The sequence below is a fragment of the Pteropus alecto genome, unplaced genomic scaffold (genome assembly GCF_000325575.1).
Source record: "Pteropus alecto unplaced genomic scaffold, ASM32557v1 scaffold88, whole genome shotgun sequence".
Lineage (NCBI taxonomy): Eukaryota > Metazoa > Chordata > Mammalia > Chiroptera > Pteropodidae > Pteropus > Pteropus alecto.
Window position 1 is genome coordinate 8,933,817 of NW_006494611.1, and position 17,206 is coordinate 8,951,022.

A 17,206-nucleotide genomic window follows, 5' to 3' on the forward strand; every position below is an offset into this window, starting at 1 on the left:
CTTGACTAGCACATTTCTCAAAGGAAAGCCTGGGCATTCTTGCATACTTTCAAAGACCAAGGCGTGACAAGGCATCTCAAGCAGGCTCACAGTCACTATCAGTTTCCTTTTCCCCCAGAGTCACAGCTGATCAGCCCTTTACTAATATCCCCACAGATATGATTGCTGCAGATACTAATAACGCTGTCCATATTCCGAGTGCCAGTGCCAATAATGTTCTGGGTATTATCACTGTGAACACCAATAACTACTGCTGAGATTGTCTCCAATAACGCCAGCTCACGCTGCAGTGATTGTCCTCGCTAATGCCCACCACCATGACATTGTTAGAGCTGAAGAATAGACCGAACTGTACCCAGAGGCAGGAGCGGGAGTGACTTCCTGGAGGACTGAGAGGCTCACAGCTTGCCCTCGGGGTATGACACTTCTAGAGAGATAGGACAGTACATGGGGCCAAACAAAGGAGGGCCAGCCTGGCAGGGGATCAAGGTTTTCCTGGAGGGAGGTGTGTTCCTCCATTCCCTTGAGGTCTAGTCCTTTGCCTGTATACCTGTCCCCATCCTAGTGCCCCTCAGCGCCCCAAGCCAGTTTTCTTTTTTGCCTGCAGTGCTGGCCTAGTAGCTAAAGGACACACCTGGATGTCTGTGCAGCCCATGCCCGAGGTTGCCTCCTGCAACGGGCTTGCCAGCTGCTGTGCTACCTTGGCCTGACTGCAGAGTTGGGCTACATCATCTTGACACATAATTATCTCCCCTATTCTTAATCATCTGAGCTGCTCCCTAATGCAAACTGGGCCTGGCTGCTTGGAAGCACCCAGAGTGGGGGAGGGGGAGGATGGGCTGTGAAAGGTCTGCCTTCTCTCTCGCCTTTCTTTTCCTCTCCCTTCCCACCTGGGCCCCATGGGTAAAGTATGTGTGGTGTGGGGACAAGAAGTCAGAGAGAACTGGCCTCCCTCATAGGCTCTGGTCTCTACCAGGGAAAGGATAGCTCCATCTGGTCTGCAGTTGGTCAATAAAAGGAGAAATCGGTGCGAGAGAACCCTCCCACTCACCCAAAAAGAAGTAGGGCCTCTGATTCTTCTTGCTACCTGGCTAGCAAGGTAGCTTATAGGCAGTAAGAGGAAACTTAGAGGCCCCCACTGTCCCTCATCTAGAAAACTTCAACTGCTTCCTGAGAGGTTTCCCTGCAGCCATCACTGTCACCTTGCTGGAGGATGGTCTTTTCAAATCCAGTCCTGTCCTTCTGCCTTCCTGCTCAGACACTTTCAGTGGCTACTCGTGACTGCAGAAAAAAGTCCAAATTCTTTATGTGGTCCGGTCTTGGCCTGATCTCCTGTGACCCGAACCCATCTGCTTAGCCTGACTTTCTATGATTTGCCTTCCTGCTCTTTCATCCCAGCCAAAGTGCCCCCGCATTTTGTAACCACAATACCTTCTGGTCACAAGGCTGGGTCAATCAAATAGAATTTCACACTACCATTGCTTTTGAACATGCCCCTCGCCCATCCCTCAGGCTCCTCCTCACAGAGGAGCTCTTCCTGCGGTTTATTTCCTCCCCACCATGAGCTCCCATGGCCTGCAGCCCAAACCTCCACCACATCACAGATATCTGATGGGCCTTTCTGCTGTCTGGGCTCACATGTTTTACATGCCCCACTAGACTATAAGCTCCTTATGGACAAGAATCATATCTCATTCTGCTTTGGGATCCTATACCACCAAGCCTTTCTTGTCACTGACGCACAGGAAAGGTTCACTGAGTTGAATGGATTTTAAACAATGGATGTGATCAATTGCTCAGAGAGGAGAACACTCCGTTCTGGGCCAGGCAGGCCCAACCTGGGGTGGCCAAAGCCTCATGCCAGTGCCTCCCTACCCCTGGCCTCCTTTCATGGCCCATAGGAGCCCAGGAAGGAGAGGGCACGCTTGTCCCCAACTTCAGACTAATGGGGAGAGGAAAGAGGGGACTCTGTGGCCTCCCCTGGCCTCCCGGCCAGCTCCCACTCTAAAAAAATGCAAGTGTTGGTGGTTAAAGGAGAAACCTTTATGGTTTAAGGTTAGAATCTTCCAAACCATTCAGGGCGCCAGGAAGCTTAGCTAAGGCCTGAGTGTGGGAAACTCCCAGGGGGAATTGTGACTTGGGGCCTTTTGCACAGCCTTCCCCTGCCCATCAGGGGCTGCCGCCAAAACAACCACAATGAAATTTAGTGAGTGGCAAAGGCCGTGGCAGCCAAATGGGTTTGAATATTTTGGAAGAAGGAGAAATAGAGCCAGACAAGCTGTTTCCCTGTAAAACGAGGCCATTAGGGCTTCTGGAAGGAGGCCAGCCCCAGGTCATCGCTGTCTTGCCAGACCCGAGCCTCTCGCACTCTGTCCCTTCCGCCGGAGGCCGGGGCTCTCACACTCTTTTCCCTCAGCCTCGGCCCAGGGAATCTCAGCTTCGTTTCTTTTCTCTGTTCCTCACCCTCTAAAGCTGCCCCAGTCAAGGGCTTATCTAAGCTTGGGATGACCATACGATTTATTGTCTAAACAGGACAGTTTTGAAAGAAAAAGGAGATGCTGACTGGTCAAGACGTAGACATGAGGCATAAATTGGAACCATCTGGGCTAATGGGATATATGGTCACCCCCTTTATGCTCATCTTTAGAGGACTCAATTTCATGATATACACCCTTAAAATCATACACCCTCCCTAAACCGGGAGGTACCGCCGCCCCAGCAGGGACCGTGAGATTGGGGCGGGAAGCAGGCTCCAGATACTGGTGTCTGTTTGTCTGAGCCTGCCAGCCTTCTGCCCAGGCCTCATGCATCAGAAGAGAATCAGATGGTCATCAAGGGACCTCTAATGTCACACATTTGAAAAACAACATCTCCCAAACTCATCTGCTTACTTCCCTTACCTTCTCCGCCTCCTCTTCATTCCTCTCTCTCTTTATCTCCCTGCCTAACAGCTGGCTGCATCTTGAGGTATTAAGGGGAATGAGCAGAAGGCCAGAGAAGAGCCTGAGTGCTGTCTCCTCCCACGAGGGAGCACAGAGGTGATCCCCTGTCCAGCTCCCCGAGTGGTTTTAATGGGGCCAGTGTCCATGTGTAACAGAGGAAGGACACCAGGGTCAGCTGCATATGACATCACTCCCCTATTTCCTGATGGGTTGGAATCAGGTGAGGACAAGGCATGTTGGGCTTTCATCCTCGGGTCAGAGACCAGATGTCCCCTAACCTCCAAAACCTTCCCAAGGTACATGGTTCATGCTTCTCCTCCTGGCACCCCACAGGGATACTGGGGGTGAGTCCCAGTGGAAGGTGAGGCAGTCGGGGCTACTGAGCAGATGGCGAAGCTGATGGCCTCAGCAGCAGCCTGCCTCCCTCTCTCCAGGAGCCAGCAGGGCAGTGGGAGAACCTGGGCTTTGCAACTAAAACTGATCTCATAGCAGAGCAGCTGCGAGGCCAGGCCGAAACCGGAGCTCTGAGTCCAAGGACAAAGCATGCACATGGAAGCCAAGCCTCTTCCCTCCTCCCTACCTTCATCACGTTTCCTCTTCTCGCCATTGGAGCGAGGGATCCCCAGTATCCCGTTGATGGAGTAGGATCCCACTGGATCATTGGAGGCGCTGGAAACAGGAGGGGAGGCCGTACTGGGAACTGGATGAGAGTAAGGAGGAAATGCCATCAGGATAGCAGTTGTGATTGCAGGCCAAGGCCCCAATGCTGGGGGCAGAGAGAAGCTGAGGAAATAAGGAGGGACGGTGAACCTACACTTCCCTTCTTCCTCTGAGGTGTAGGGGAGAAGGCGCTGCTACATACAGAGCAGACTATTCACTTCTGTCCAGCCCTGGCTGACTGGTGACCAGTCAACCCCAAGCCTTCTCTGAAGACCTATAGATTTCACTGGGGCCCTTGAACTTACTCCCCTGAAGATAGATGGAAACACCAAAGCTGAGTCAATCTGGAATAACTCGGCAGTCCTGTAGCAAGCACAGCTCCTAGGATGCCTCCTTGCACAGCTCATCCAATCCCTGGGGCCAGGAAAATCCTTCTAAATAAACCCCAGCTCACTGTCACTCAGTCTCCTGGGCTGAATCTTTACCAATCCTGATTTAGAGTCTGTGGCTTTCTAAGATCTGTCTATGAATCTCTAGGAGACACAGAATGGTCCTGATATTCCCCAAGAGTGCATAGCTCCTCTCTCCCAGTTGCTTTTGGTCTTGAAATCACTTGAGAAGTTCCTAATTTCTCCTCAGGGCGCAGACTAGTGAACACATTCACTCCATAATGATCTGCCCAACCCTCCTTTCCGGCACACACTGTAACACAGACCTAGTAAGTAACAGATTCTGCCAAGTCCAGGAGGGTTGGGACCAGCTATTCTACTTCCTACTGGTCAAGACAGAAGGGAACAGCGGTCAAGAGGATGTCTGACTACATCCCTGCCTCTTAAGTCCCAGTACCAAGCACCCTTGGGCCAAAGGGAAGACTATATGTGTGGGGAATGGGGGGAATGTTAGCAGGTGTTCTGGTAGGCCTGGGTCTTGTCTCTGGAAGGCCGTGAAAAAGGATCAGTAAATAAGCAGGCTGGAGAGAGGCAGAGAGTTACTGAGTGGATGAGAGAGAGACAAAGAGATTAAGAGAGACAAGCCAAGAAGAAAGAGGCCATTAAGAGGGAGGGAGAGAGACAGAACAGACCCAGAGCCACACGTACAGAGAGGAGAAAAGAAAAAAGGAAAAGCAGAGAGAGGAGGGAAGAGGAAAGAAGAAAGGGTAGGAGGTGAGAAGAGAGAATAATAATTTTCAAAATTAAAAAAAAAAATGAAGTAAGAAAGTAGACGTGAAAGAGAGACAGGTAGGGATACAGGATCAGATAAAAAGAAGAGATGGAGAAGGAGAAGGAAGGGAAGAAGAAAAGCTAAAGGGAAAGTATTAATAGGGGGTGGAGAGAGTGAGAGGGAGAGTAAGAATGTATGTGTGAGACAGAGAGAGAGAGAGAGAGGAGAGGGAGGGAGGGGTATTAGTGAGCTAGTCTCAAGGACATCTTTGAGCCTCTAGGAGCTCAGAGAGAGCACAAATTAGGAAAAATAGTTCCTGGGGGTGGAGCTTGGTATCTGGCTTTCCCAGGTGGGGCCCTGCTTTTCCCCTTCCCTCAGCCCTCTTACCAATGGTGTGGCCAGGGGCAGTCACTCCGGTCCCAGCCCCATCTGGTGTTGGGTGAAAAGGCTGCTGAACTTTGGTCCGGATGATCCTGAAACATCACAACAGCATCACACATCACATGTCCCCTCCAGCCCCACTAACTCCAACCCAGCCTGGCCCAACTCTCCCCAGCCCCTCAGCTCCTTCCTCACCCATCTGCTCCTTGTACTCCTGACCTCACTGGCTGTTGCAAGACACTAGCTTTCCTTTCTGTTTGCTCCGCAGATCTAGCCTGATGCAGCTCTGGGCGGAGGCAGTCTGCATTCTGTCCTGTTGTGTGTATCATCTGAATTGCAGCTTGATTTTTGGTAGCAAGGATTGGTACAGCAGAGTGAGTGGAGCACAGCATCTTTCCCCTTTCTGAGGGTGGGGACTACCCTGGCGGTTGGCTGTCCACTCTCCCCTCCTCAACCACATGCAAATCTCTTCCTGGGAACAGGACTCCCTGGGTCTAAAGATCACTTTGGAGTTGGCTTTCCTATTGGGACTGGACTACACATCTCCAGAGTTGAAGGAGGTGAGCTAAGGAGAAGTAGCCAGAGGAGGGCTGGGTCACGGGTGACTGTTTTGTCTCCAGGATTCCAACTCAGCACATAGTCCCTTTGCCAGATGTCAGGACCTGAACAACTTCTTGAGCCCACTTACTACTCTTAAACAAGTCAAAGCCCTGTCCCTGTCAAGCTCACTGGCCCAATAGCCTTGTTTTCTAAGGTCCTGCTTGAATCACAGCTTCTTTACCAACCTAGTTGAAAAGCTCAGTGTACCTCCACTGTGCACTGGAGGCAGGGGAGGGGTGGGCTGTCAAACATCCCAGGGTTGGGGATGAGCTGGCTTGCCAGGATTCTGAAGAAGCCAGGCAGGATTCAATGATACAAAAGACCAACCCTGGGGCCGGGGCCGAGGAACACTCCCCTACACCCACTGGTCACAAATTAGGTGCTCTTGGAAGCAATTTTCCCAACAGCATTGCTCCTCCCTGCAGAGAGGCGTGCAAGCCAAGTTCACCTCAACCAGCAGGTGAGTTACAAGTCAGGAGTGGACTCCACTCTAACTAGCTTTCACTGAACACTTCCAGGAAATAGAAATAAGGCACCTGCCTCACAATGCTGGAAACGAAGCTGGGGAGGGAAGACACACACCTGAAGAAAGCTAAGTAACCCCAAGGGGGCCAGGCTGGAAGTGTCAGAAGGAAGCAGAGGAGGAACCATGCCCACTGCAAGTGGGGGAAGCTGGGAGAGAAGTCACTGAGGAGGTGGAACTTGATATAGCTCTTTAAAGCAGAGGAGGTCTGAACATATTGATACATGTAGGAACTAGAGGCATCGAGGATGGTGGACAGGACACTGGGCTACATGGCAGGGGCTCTGAGTCCTGCTTCTGACTCTGCCATTAAGTGGCCACATAGTTTTGGGCCCATCATTTCACTTCTCTGGTCCTCAGTTTCTTTAGCTGTAAAGTAAAGAGGTGGGACTACAGGATCTCTAAGGTCTTTTTCCCCCAGTAAATAATATCATTCTGAGATGAACAAAGAAGCAGAGGTAGGGCAGTATAAGCAGGTGCCAGAGCAGGATAGAAACAAAGCATAGAAGCTGAATGGACATGATATTTTAGGGGCTCATGCCCAGACCAGTCAGCCAGAATGGGAGAGGTATGTAGGGATCGAGAGGAAATAAGGCTGCAAGCTTGGAAGAGATGATAATTGTGATTTTCCATTCATCGAGCATCTATTATGCGCCAATATTATATGCAACTTATACGACTTACATATACTACTCCTAATTCTCACAACAACCTCCAAAGTAGATGCTATTATCCTCATTTTGCAGATTGAAAACCAAAGCTGAGAGAGGTTAAGTAGTGATTTCTAAACTAGAGGGGACATGTACAAACTGATTCTGGTAAAGCAATATATAAGCACAGGTGATAAACGGCCGGTCTTAGGAAAGAAAGGGAAGAATGAGCAAGACATCGTGAAGACAGAATGGTCAGGATATGGCAACTAACTTGAGTCAAATATGGTTCTAAAATCCCAAATCTGTGTAACCAGAAAGCTGGTCGTCTGTACCACCATCAGGAAGAGGGATGCAGGGAAATGACTGGCTTTGGAGAGAGGTGGCCGTGTTGGTCCTAGACATGCAGTATTTGAAGTGATAGAGGAGTGTCCAGTTGGACATGCCCATGAACCAACTGGCAAAGCATGTGCGGATTTAGGAGACTGTCAAGGAAAGGGGTGTTGAGAGATTCAAGAGACCCGAGGAGTGGAGACCAGAGGACACCCACTTTCAGAGACTGGGGGAAAGAACTTGACATTGCAGAGGGGTCAGAATTGGTCATACAGGAAATGGCAGAACCAGGATTGGGCAGTTTTACCTAACTCAGTGGAGAAGAACGTTTCCAGAAGGAGAACATATTCTACAGATCAACAGCGACGCAAGAATTGAAAGGATTTGAGAATAAGAAGGGGTATAGACTTGGGAATTCTGGTGAACACTAGTGACCTGAGGGAGAGCAGTATCAGCAAAGGAGCCAGGCAGAAAGAGATTAGGAAGTGCATAGGAGGAAAGGGAGGCAGTGAAAGCAAACAAGTGCCTTTAGAAGTTTGTAGGAAAGGAAAGGAGAGAAAAGTGTAGAAACCAAAAGATAGAACTGGCAGCTGAGTAGAGGGAAGGCTTCTGAAGGTAGAGAAGCCCTGGATAAGTGTGCAGGCTAAGGAGGAAGAGCCAGTGAAGAGGGGGAGACTGAAGCTGTCTGCAAGAATGTGGATCACTGTGAGAGCAAGGCAGAACACGAAAGAATGGAATAGAAGGCACAGAGGAGTTAGAGAGATGGCATATTTTGAGGTGGCCAAATGCTTTGAAAAGGAGCTTTTATCTCTGAGCAAAGGAGAAGGCAAGGTTATCTTCCAAGAGTTGGTAGGGTGGGGGAGGGGTTGGAGCATAATCACAATGGAAAAGAGTAGACAGTAGCTAAGGGCAGTGTAAACTGGTCTACAGGAAAAGTCTAGAAGGAGACCAAGCAGTTCAGATCAGCTGCTCTTAATTCATTGCAGCCAAAGCTTCTGGGATCTCACTGACCTGCGGGTGGCTCTGGCTTGAGAGCTGATGGGCTCTGGACTAAGGCAGCCCAGAACTGGGGCTGGGTGAGACAGACAACTGGATGGCCTTGTGGAGGTTCTGTCTTTGTTACCCAGAGCCTCTGACCCATGGGGCACTGGTGCAGATTTAGCTGAGGCAGCAAGTGATGGAAAATCGCTATTTCCTGACAGCAGCTTGGTGGTGCCTGGGAGAGGAGCTGGGCAGGGTGCCTGCTGTGAGTTACCGATGTTCTTGATGTCCATCCATGGCCCCCAGGGGTGGGCACTTGCCAGTCCCCAGAGCTGAATTTAAGAACTGGGATTGTGGAAACCTGATGGTTATCCATTGCCTTCCTGCATCCTGTACACAACCCAACAACTCATGGGAATAGCACTAGAGATTAAAAAAAAAAACAACAAAGAAAAGCAGTTGCTTTGGGTGACTGCCTGATATTATTTCACCCAGTTCCTCCTCCTTCTCTTCCTCCAATTCTTTTTCATACTTGCCCTTTAGACAGCAAGACACATCTATGGCCTCCGTGGTCCCAGGCAGGCTTGGCCTGAAAAGTCAAGTCCAGCACATGGATCTTTGGAGGGTGTATTTGGGAGCCCTGAAGAGCACATCTCTACTTGGGGGCTGGGAGGTGCCATTTCCTGCTCCTAGAAAGACTTGCCTGTCAGGGTGCCTACTACCCACTTCTCTTTTCAGTCTGCTTTCTTCCATAGGGATGCTCCTTCTCCCTCATCTTTCCTGGGAACCTCCAGGGCTTTGCCTGGGCCCAGCATGGGGACTTCAGGCACTTAAAGTCTCCCACACTGTCAAGGGCATGACTAGAGCAGAGGGGAAAAGGCTCGGTCTGAGTCTCAGCTCTATTACTTATTGGCAGTTTCTCATTCTCTCATCTGTACAATAAGATAATAATACTATTCACTTCCTAGGACTGTTAGGATTAAATTGGATAATCCGTGTAAAATGATTAGTATGGCTCCTGGCTCAATAAATGCTAGCTATAATAATATGACAACTAGTAGTATTATTATTCCTCTAGTGACCCCTAGGCCTGGCGGCTTTCTATTTAGGGGCTGAGCCAGGTGCAGCAGGAGGCCTCTCAACCCAGCATGCCCAAGCCTGGTCAATGCAGCTGCTATGAGAACCTGGGAAGAACAGGAAATAGCAGCAGCAGGTGTCACAGCCTGACCCCAAAAGAGGTTGCATCAGAGAAGACAGACTGAGAAGCTCTGCCTGGGGGCACTGGGAAGGATCTGTAGACAGTATGAGCAACAGCTCTGTCTAGACCCAAGAGATGCCAGGGGGTGTGGCAGAGCTTTAGAGTAAAGCATGACAAGGCAGGTGGAGTCACTCCCTCATTGGTTGAATTCCCAGGAGGCCTTCACCTCTCACCAAGCTGGAGAGGAAAACGGTCTCATTGTGGCTCTGTGAGTTAGAATGAAAGCACACAGTCTCCTGAGTAACAGTTTGTTAAACTCACGAAGAAACAGAGTAGCCCTCAACATTCTCCTCCTCTGGTTCTATGCCTTCTCCCTCTTCCTCCTTTTCTCATTCTGTCCTTTGTGTTTCACTCTTTTTCTGCCTCTTTCTCTGTCTCCTCTCTTTGTCTGTCTGTCTGTCTCCTTGCACCCTGAAGTCTCACTGTGACTGTGTGAGTTTATTGATTCCTGGAAGCTGGGGGAAAGCGGGAGGCAGGGCTGGGGTGCAGGCTCAGGGATGGAAATAGAAGGCTATAAATTATTTGTGACAGGAAAGCAATAGTGGCAGAGTGCTGAGCACAAGTCCTGTGTCACTATTAGATTCCTTTTAGCCTGATGACACTGTAAAAAAGGTTAAGTGTCTGCTGGAATCGTACACCTGGGGGGCCGGGGCTGCCTGGGAGCAGAACAAGCCACTGAGAGCAGGTATATCAATTCTCCAGGCCAATAATATTCCTCTCATTGATCGCCACGCAAAGTTCAAAAATCTCATTACAGCCAGGCAGACGGGGAACTTTTTACAAATCAATAGAATGATATAATGTATGTATACTTAGTACAAATGTATCTATTCATCTATCCATCCATCCACAGTCCGCCTCAGGGTTTCCAAGTTAACCTACCCATCATATTATGTTATGTTATGTATGATATTATATTGCATTATATTATATGATAATAAATGGTGTGCAAAAACTCCCCCTGAGGTGGAGACAAGAAGAGATCCTATTAGCATTGAGGTGACCTCAGACAGCTCACCTTGGAGGGAGTTAGGTGACAGCATTTCCGGGACTAGGCTGGTCAAGATTTCTAGGAGCAGTGCTTCCTTAGCGGAGGCTCTGGTAATAAAAACTATTGCCTACTAAATATTTACTAGGTGCTAGGCAGTGTTCTAAGTGTTTCAAACAAATAATTCACTTAATCTTCACAATAACCCATCTTGAAGATAAGACATATTATAACTTGCCCAAGGTCACCCATTTAATAAATGGCAAATCCAAGGTTTGAATTCACATAGACTAACCCCAGGGCACATATTCTTAACCACTAAGCTATACTGCCTCCAGGGAAGAGATACCCAAAAGCCCACAATCCATACTTCTAGGTTCTAGTTCTCTTGTTCTGTTGTGTCCTGAGAAACAAAGGACAAGGGGCTTCCTGAGCTTCTGGATTCCCCTCTATAAATAGGAGTGATAACACCTGCCAGAACCAGCTGCTGACAATGTGATATATACATGGAATCTCCAGGCATGTCCCCATGAAATCCTGTCCAGCTGCCTAGAACAGACTGCCTTCTCCACTTCGGAATTACTCTCTAGTGGAACGACTAGCTGGCCCTAGGCCTGGTTATGTCACTGTTTGCTCAAAGGTTCATTGGGGCAAGATGTCAAGTATCTACATACATGTGTCACATACATGTGCAAATCTGTTTAAATTGTCCTAGAGCAGACTCTAGGACAATTTAGAGAGTTTTTTTGCAGAAAAAAATTTAGGTCTTGGTTTAAAGAAAGTTTTTCCCAATTTTGTTAATAAAAGGAACTCCAGCGTAGAGAATGTTTCAGACTAGCTAGCTGCAGCCGCACTGCCCACTGAGCGGCAGGAGTGCTGGGAGGGGCCTTGGCCAGCGACTTCGGGCGGGGTATTATTACAGGCTGGATCATTCCGGAGGACAAAACGATATTTGCTTCAGAAAAGGATACTTTTGCCCAACGAATGCTGGTAATTGTTTCGTCTCAGGCCTTTGGAAGCTGCCAACATCAGGCATGTGTCCCTAGCTCAGCCCCGAGGCAAGTCAGAGCAACGCAAACAGCTGGAGACTTTTCATGGCAAAACCTCAAGTGAAGTATCATAGATCATGCAGAAAAATTTCTCCTTTCCCCAAAAATGGTTCCTGTAGCTCCTTATTCCTGAGAACTCTAAGGAACTGGAATCTGCGCCTGTACATCCCGGGAACTGTAGAGCTAAAATGTACTGCCCCCTCCCCACTGGCAGCCAGGAAGAGCTACACATAAACTCTGTTTTCCTGGGCTCCGTCTTTGCAGGTTGTGCAGAGTCAGAATTGTTTGCTCACACTCACTCACATACCCTGCAGATTTCAGTTTGGACAACTGACCAGATGGCAGGCAGGGTACTGTGCATGAAAATTGTCTCTGATGTGTGGAAGCTATGGGCAGGCCCTTCCATTCTGGCTGTAGTAGGATGTAGAAGGAATACACAGATTCCAAGGTTAGCAGGGTTCCTCCAAAAGGTGTCAAGAGCTTCTGCCTCTTTCGCTGCTTCTCAGAAGTCATAAGTAAGCTGCAAGAGATGAGAGTTCTACCAAAAAGCTTTCAGAAGGATTTCCTCAAACTACTGTCCTTGAACCACCTACATTAGTATCCCCTGGGGTGTGTGCTAAAATGCAAATCCTGGGGCCCACCTCTGACCTTTTGATTAGAATTTCAGACGGTGGTCCAGCCTAGAGATCTGTATTTAAGCAAATTCTCCAGATTATTCATAAACTTTCTAATATTTGAGAAGACTAGCTTCAGCCAGGGGGTGAAACTGGTAGTTATGCGGGGGAGAAAGAGAAAGTCTTAGTGACATAAGAAGTTTCCTTACTCATACTCTATCAGTTGACATTTCTCTGCATCTGCTAATCCTGATTCCATTTTACACAGAAACCAAAATTTAAGAAGCTATCAGTTCCTCTGCGGAAACTAAACTTAGGTTAAAAATAAAAATAATGTTAAAATAGTGTTCAGTACATTCCAGGATGAGAGATTCCCAGTGGATTTTTTAGATACGAAGCATATTTTCTGCCTCAACATAGTCTTCTAAGATTGGCACTGAGGGCGATAATCCTTCTACCACGTGTCCCCGGGAGCCCAGGCCAGATACAATTTACCGGGCTAGATGGGCCATGGGGCTGGCCCAAGGGGGCAATAGTGATGGTTTAGATGATGAATGGTAAGCATATGGATTGATTTAACTTCAAGATAGGCATAGGTTTAAAAATTAAGGGGCAATGTGCTTAACTAACCATTTGGAAACCAGTCTGCGGTGCATGCCAAGCCCAGAGCGTGACCGGACTAGCTCCTCTCGCCATCGTCCCTGCCCTCATCTATGAGGGTTTCCTGTACAGAGCTGGGGTCCACCAGCTTTCCACCCCACAGTCCTGCCTGGGAAGCTCCAGAGGCTAGAAGACTGCCTGATAGGATGGTGAAAGGGATGCCGCTGTAGACTCAATGCTGGGACCAAGTCCTCCCTTTCTGTCCTCGCTGCCCCTCCATAGGCACACCCACCTCCCTCAGGAAGCCTGGAGAAAGTGCCCCTTAGCAGCGGCAGACTTGGGGCCTCCTAGAAATTGCCTGGCCTCCCTGCCTCTAGCCCCATCCCCTCTTGCCTAGGTACTCCAGTCTCCAAAAACAATCCATGGTTTCTCTCTGTCTCCTGAGAGAATGTGATGATGCTAAACCCTATAATTGCTTCCTATTATCTACAGAATAAATTCAAAATGCATCAGCCTGGCCCTCAAAATCTTTCCCAATCTGGCTCTACCCTGGCTTGCCAATCTAGTTCTCTGTGTTCCCTTCTTCCCCTCATGGTCCCACACAGAGCTGAAACCTTGTTTTCTTGCTTACTCAATTCATACTGAGTTCTCCCCGCAGACTGTGAGCTCTACAAGGGCAGAGGTCATGCCTATTTTTCTCCCCATTGTATTTCTAACACCTAGCAACAGCACCTGGAACAATGTAAATATTTAAAAACTAATGGTTTAATAACAAATGTTATTATTGTTAATAATAACAATAACATAATCTTAAAGGACATAGTGAGCTAATACGTGTTCAATATGTACCAGGCACTGTGCTAAGCACTTTATGTGGATTATTTATTTCTCACAACTTCTTCTAAAGATTATTATCCCTATTCTATTGATGTGGAAGTTGAGGCTCAGAGAGGTTAAGTAACTTGCTCAAGGTTACACAGCTGTTAAGTAGCAAAGCTAGGATTTAAATCTGGGAGCCTAACTCTAGAACCCACGCTGCTAACCACTGGGTAGAATAAGTCAATCATATAAGAACAGATGGTAGAATCCATGAGACTCTGGGTCTGAATAGAAGAGCTGCATATAATAATAGGAAAAGCAACAACTATCATTTATTTCAAATTCACTATGACTGGTATTATAACAAACACATTTACTCATTCAAATCCTAACTACTTTATCAAGTAGGCATGTTCTCTATTATACCAAGGAGACAACAGAGAGGCTAAGCAACTTGCCCAAGGTCACATGCTTAATAGCAATGGAGCCAGACTTTGGGACCAGGCCTGTGACTCCAATGTCTGTAGGCTGAACCGTATTACCTCTTCTGGACATTTCTGTGTTAGTAGTTCTTTGTGTTTATTACCTATTTGGGCATGAACAAGTTTTCCCTTCAGTCTTTTCACATCCATGGTCTGGACAACTGAGCAAATGTATATGCAGACGATTAACAGAGATTGCATGTAGCCGAGATTCCAAAGATGCTTACCCTCTCTCTGGCATGTGCCACAGTTGTATTTGATAAGCATCATATCTGTGTTACAAATGAACTACAATTTTAGGTTAAGTGGCTATGGTTGTAGTGTATTTTATATGCACTGGTAGGTTTTGGGTATAGATTTTCCAAATTCTGTCTGTCTCTCTGTCTGTCTATCTATCTATCTATCTATCTATCTATCTATCTATCTATCTATCTAGTTTTTAAATAATGTACATGATTGTGTGGAGATACTGCATACAGATGTGTTTCTTAGTCTTTACGTTTCTAGACACTATTTCTATGATTAGTGTGTCTTTATATTTATATCTGCTTAAATGCATTGAACCAGAATTTATAATACTGGATATATTTATCAAAACCGACTTCATGAATTTCTGCCCAGTTATACCTATTTCTGTCAACTATGCAAGCCACAGTCATACATGCCTCCACACTCATCACTGTTTCCAGGGTGTTTGAGACGCTCGCTTCACAATTGTGTTTTTTATATTGGTCTGTGCACCAATATTGATGTGCATAAATGTGCATTTGTATACCTGAGTATCTTTCTGTCTATGGCCAGGATGGGGTGGAGGGGAGGGTGATGTGGAAATGAGAGAATTATTAAATGCCAAGTAGATGTGCAATAAATTCCATCGATTTTATAAACTCTAACTTGTCTTCAGTCTCCTTCCATTCTTTATCCTGGGGGCATTGCAACAAAAACCTATTTTAAATACCTTTACTTCCCCCCTCCCCCTCCCCCAAAAAGTGTCAATATTTTATTTGGATTTTTAACTTCGCTCCATAACAGTTGTTTGACCTCCTGACTCGTGCGAGTCACATAAATTCTAGGACTTTATTCAGGAGCCATGTTCCTGCTATTGAATAAGCAATTTGGGAGGGTGAATTAATGACTTGTGCTGTTGCTGGAAAGTCCCTGAAGAAATATTAAAATTGCTTGCAGACTGAATCGATACTCAGTGAACACCCAGCAAGAGGGCTTCAGCTCTGGAATGACCACAGAAGGCAGGGCTTGGTGGAGGAAGGGGAATTCCTGCACCCAGCTTGGCAAGCCCCCTCCTAGCCCACCCCCGCCTTTCCTTCCATCCCTGGAGCTCTGTCATTTTCAGTAACAGCAAAGTCTCATTAAACCTCAACCAGGACAAAGCTGATTTGTCGGATCTCGGGAAGCGGGCTCAGGGGACAGTTTACTCTCTTACTAGCAACGAGAGCCCAGAGGCCATATTGGAGGTGATGGTCTGGATATATCCACCTGCTAGAGAAAGAAGATGGCACTGCTTTCTGGCAGGCTGTGCTAGATCAGGAGAGCACTGGTTTTGGGGAGGCCGGGGCTGTGACCATTTTCTGCTGGGTACACAGAAGGGTTGGGTGTTACATTGCTGGCTCTCTCTCTCTCTCTCTGTGTGACCAGTGCCACTTAGGTAGCCTCATGATTTCAGCCTTTGTGTATGGGTGTGCCTGTGGCATGGAGAGTTGGAATTGTGTTGTGCTACTGTGTATTGCATTGTGTTGATGCATTCCTCCAGCATCTGGCTTAAGGTTTGTTACTGACATTTTGTAGTATTGTATTGAGGTGACTGCACTTTGTGTAACACTGAGTTGGAAGAATTTGAGTATTGTTTGATGGCAATGTCCATGTTTCTGCTTTGAATTATTGTGTGCAGTGATCATATCAGCATCTTTTTTCTTTCTCCTATAATGTACATCTCATAGATTAGGTCAATGGGTGTCTCCTTCGTGATGTGGGTTGAGTAATGATGTTGGATCTGGGTGGTGGTGTATAATTCAGTAGTTGCTTTCTCAGTGTGGTTGTGGGTGAAAGGGACTCATCTTTAAGCTTTTTATTTTTCTTTTTAGCTTACTCTGGCTTAGTTATTTGCACTGCTCCTTTCCAAAAGGAAGATTCTAGAAATGCAAAATAAATCTCTTCTTGATATGACCAAATGCACAGTTCTATTCCTCTTGGAACAAACCTCCCCTGCTCGACAGAACAGTTCTGACCTTACCCCACTGAGAAAGGGCCTGGTGTCACCCTCCCTGTATCTGCCTAACTGAGAGGATTAAGCCCCTAGTCCAAACGCTATGCCTGTCAAGAGTCTAGATCTCTGATGGGGCTAGAAGGGGATGAATGGGAGAAAACTTCTTTATTTCAATGGAAATAACAACATGAACTCTAGTTCCAAGAATCCCTAGTTCTCTCCACTCTGCAGCTCTGGCTATCGGCATCTTATTCCTTCCCAGTATCTCCAGATGATGTGGCTCAGCACTCACTGAGCCACACACATACACCATGGAAGAGTGCAGGAACATGTAGGAGGCACGACTTTCTACTAGGGCACAGAATCTCTGTTCTGAGCTTGTAAATAAATGTATGAATATATCGCTGGGCATGAGACTGCAAAACATACAGAGCTCCCCAAGAGATTATACATGCTTGTACTTCCCTTGGTCAAAAGTTAATATGAAGTAGGGAGTACTGGATAATCACATGGGTTTCCGAGCCAGTACTACATGGGTTCAAATCCTAGTTCTGCTACTTAACCTGTGACCGGAGCAAGTTATTTAACTTCTCTGTACTCATCATCTATAAATAATCCTATAACATCCTATGGAGTTGTTTATGAAGCCCAAATCAATTAATACATGCAACATGCTTATAACAATTCCTATTAAAGTAAGCAGTTAGCTATTATCATTATGAATATAAGGATTTACCAAGTAAAGCATCCATAAGATTGGCCTATGTATATGTACAAACATGTACACGTGTGTGCTAATGTACATGAAACCCGAGGATGAATCAAGGCGTTTGTGTAATTTAAGCATAGACGTACAATAACTACAGTCAGATAGGGGCAGTAGGCGGGGTGGGGCAGAGGGTTGTTCTCTTCTTGGTTTCTGGTCCATTTAGACAGTGGAGGGA

The 17,206-nt window shown here is 47.1% G+C and overlaps 1 protein-coding gene across 12 annotated transcripts in view; it reads right to left on the reverse strand.

Moving 5' to 3' along the window:
* The window catches only part of PAX2 (paired box 2), a 90,783-nt gene that overhangs the window by 43,890 nt on the left and 29,687 nt on the right, over positions 1–17,206 (reverse strand). For all 12 annotated transcript variants that reach the window (XM_015599928.2, XM_015599922.2, XM_015599923.2 and 9 more), the window contains 2 exons: positions 5,151–5,236; positions 3,523–3,642 (listed from right to left, as the gene is read on the reverse strand). In XM_015599928.2, coding sequence (XP_015455414.1) covers positions 3,523–3,642; positions 5,151–5,236 — 206 coding nt within the window. The remainder of the gene's footprint in view (positions 1–3,522; positions 3,643–5,150; positions 5,237–17,206) is intronic.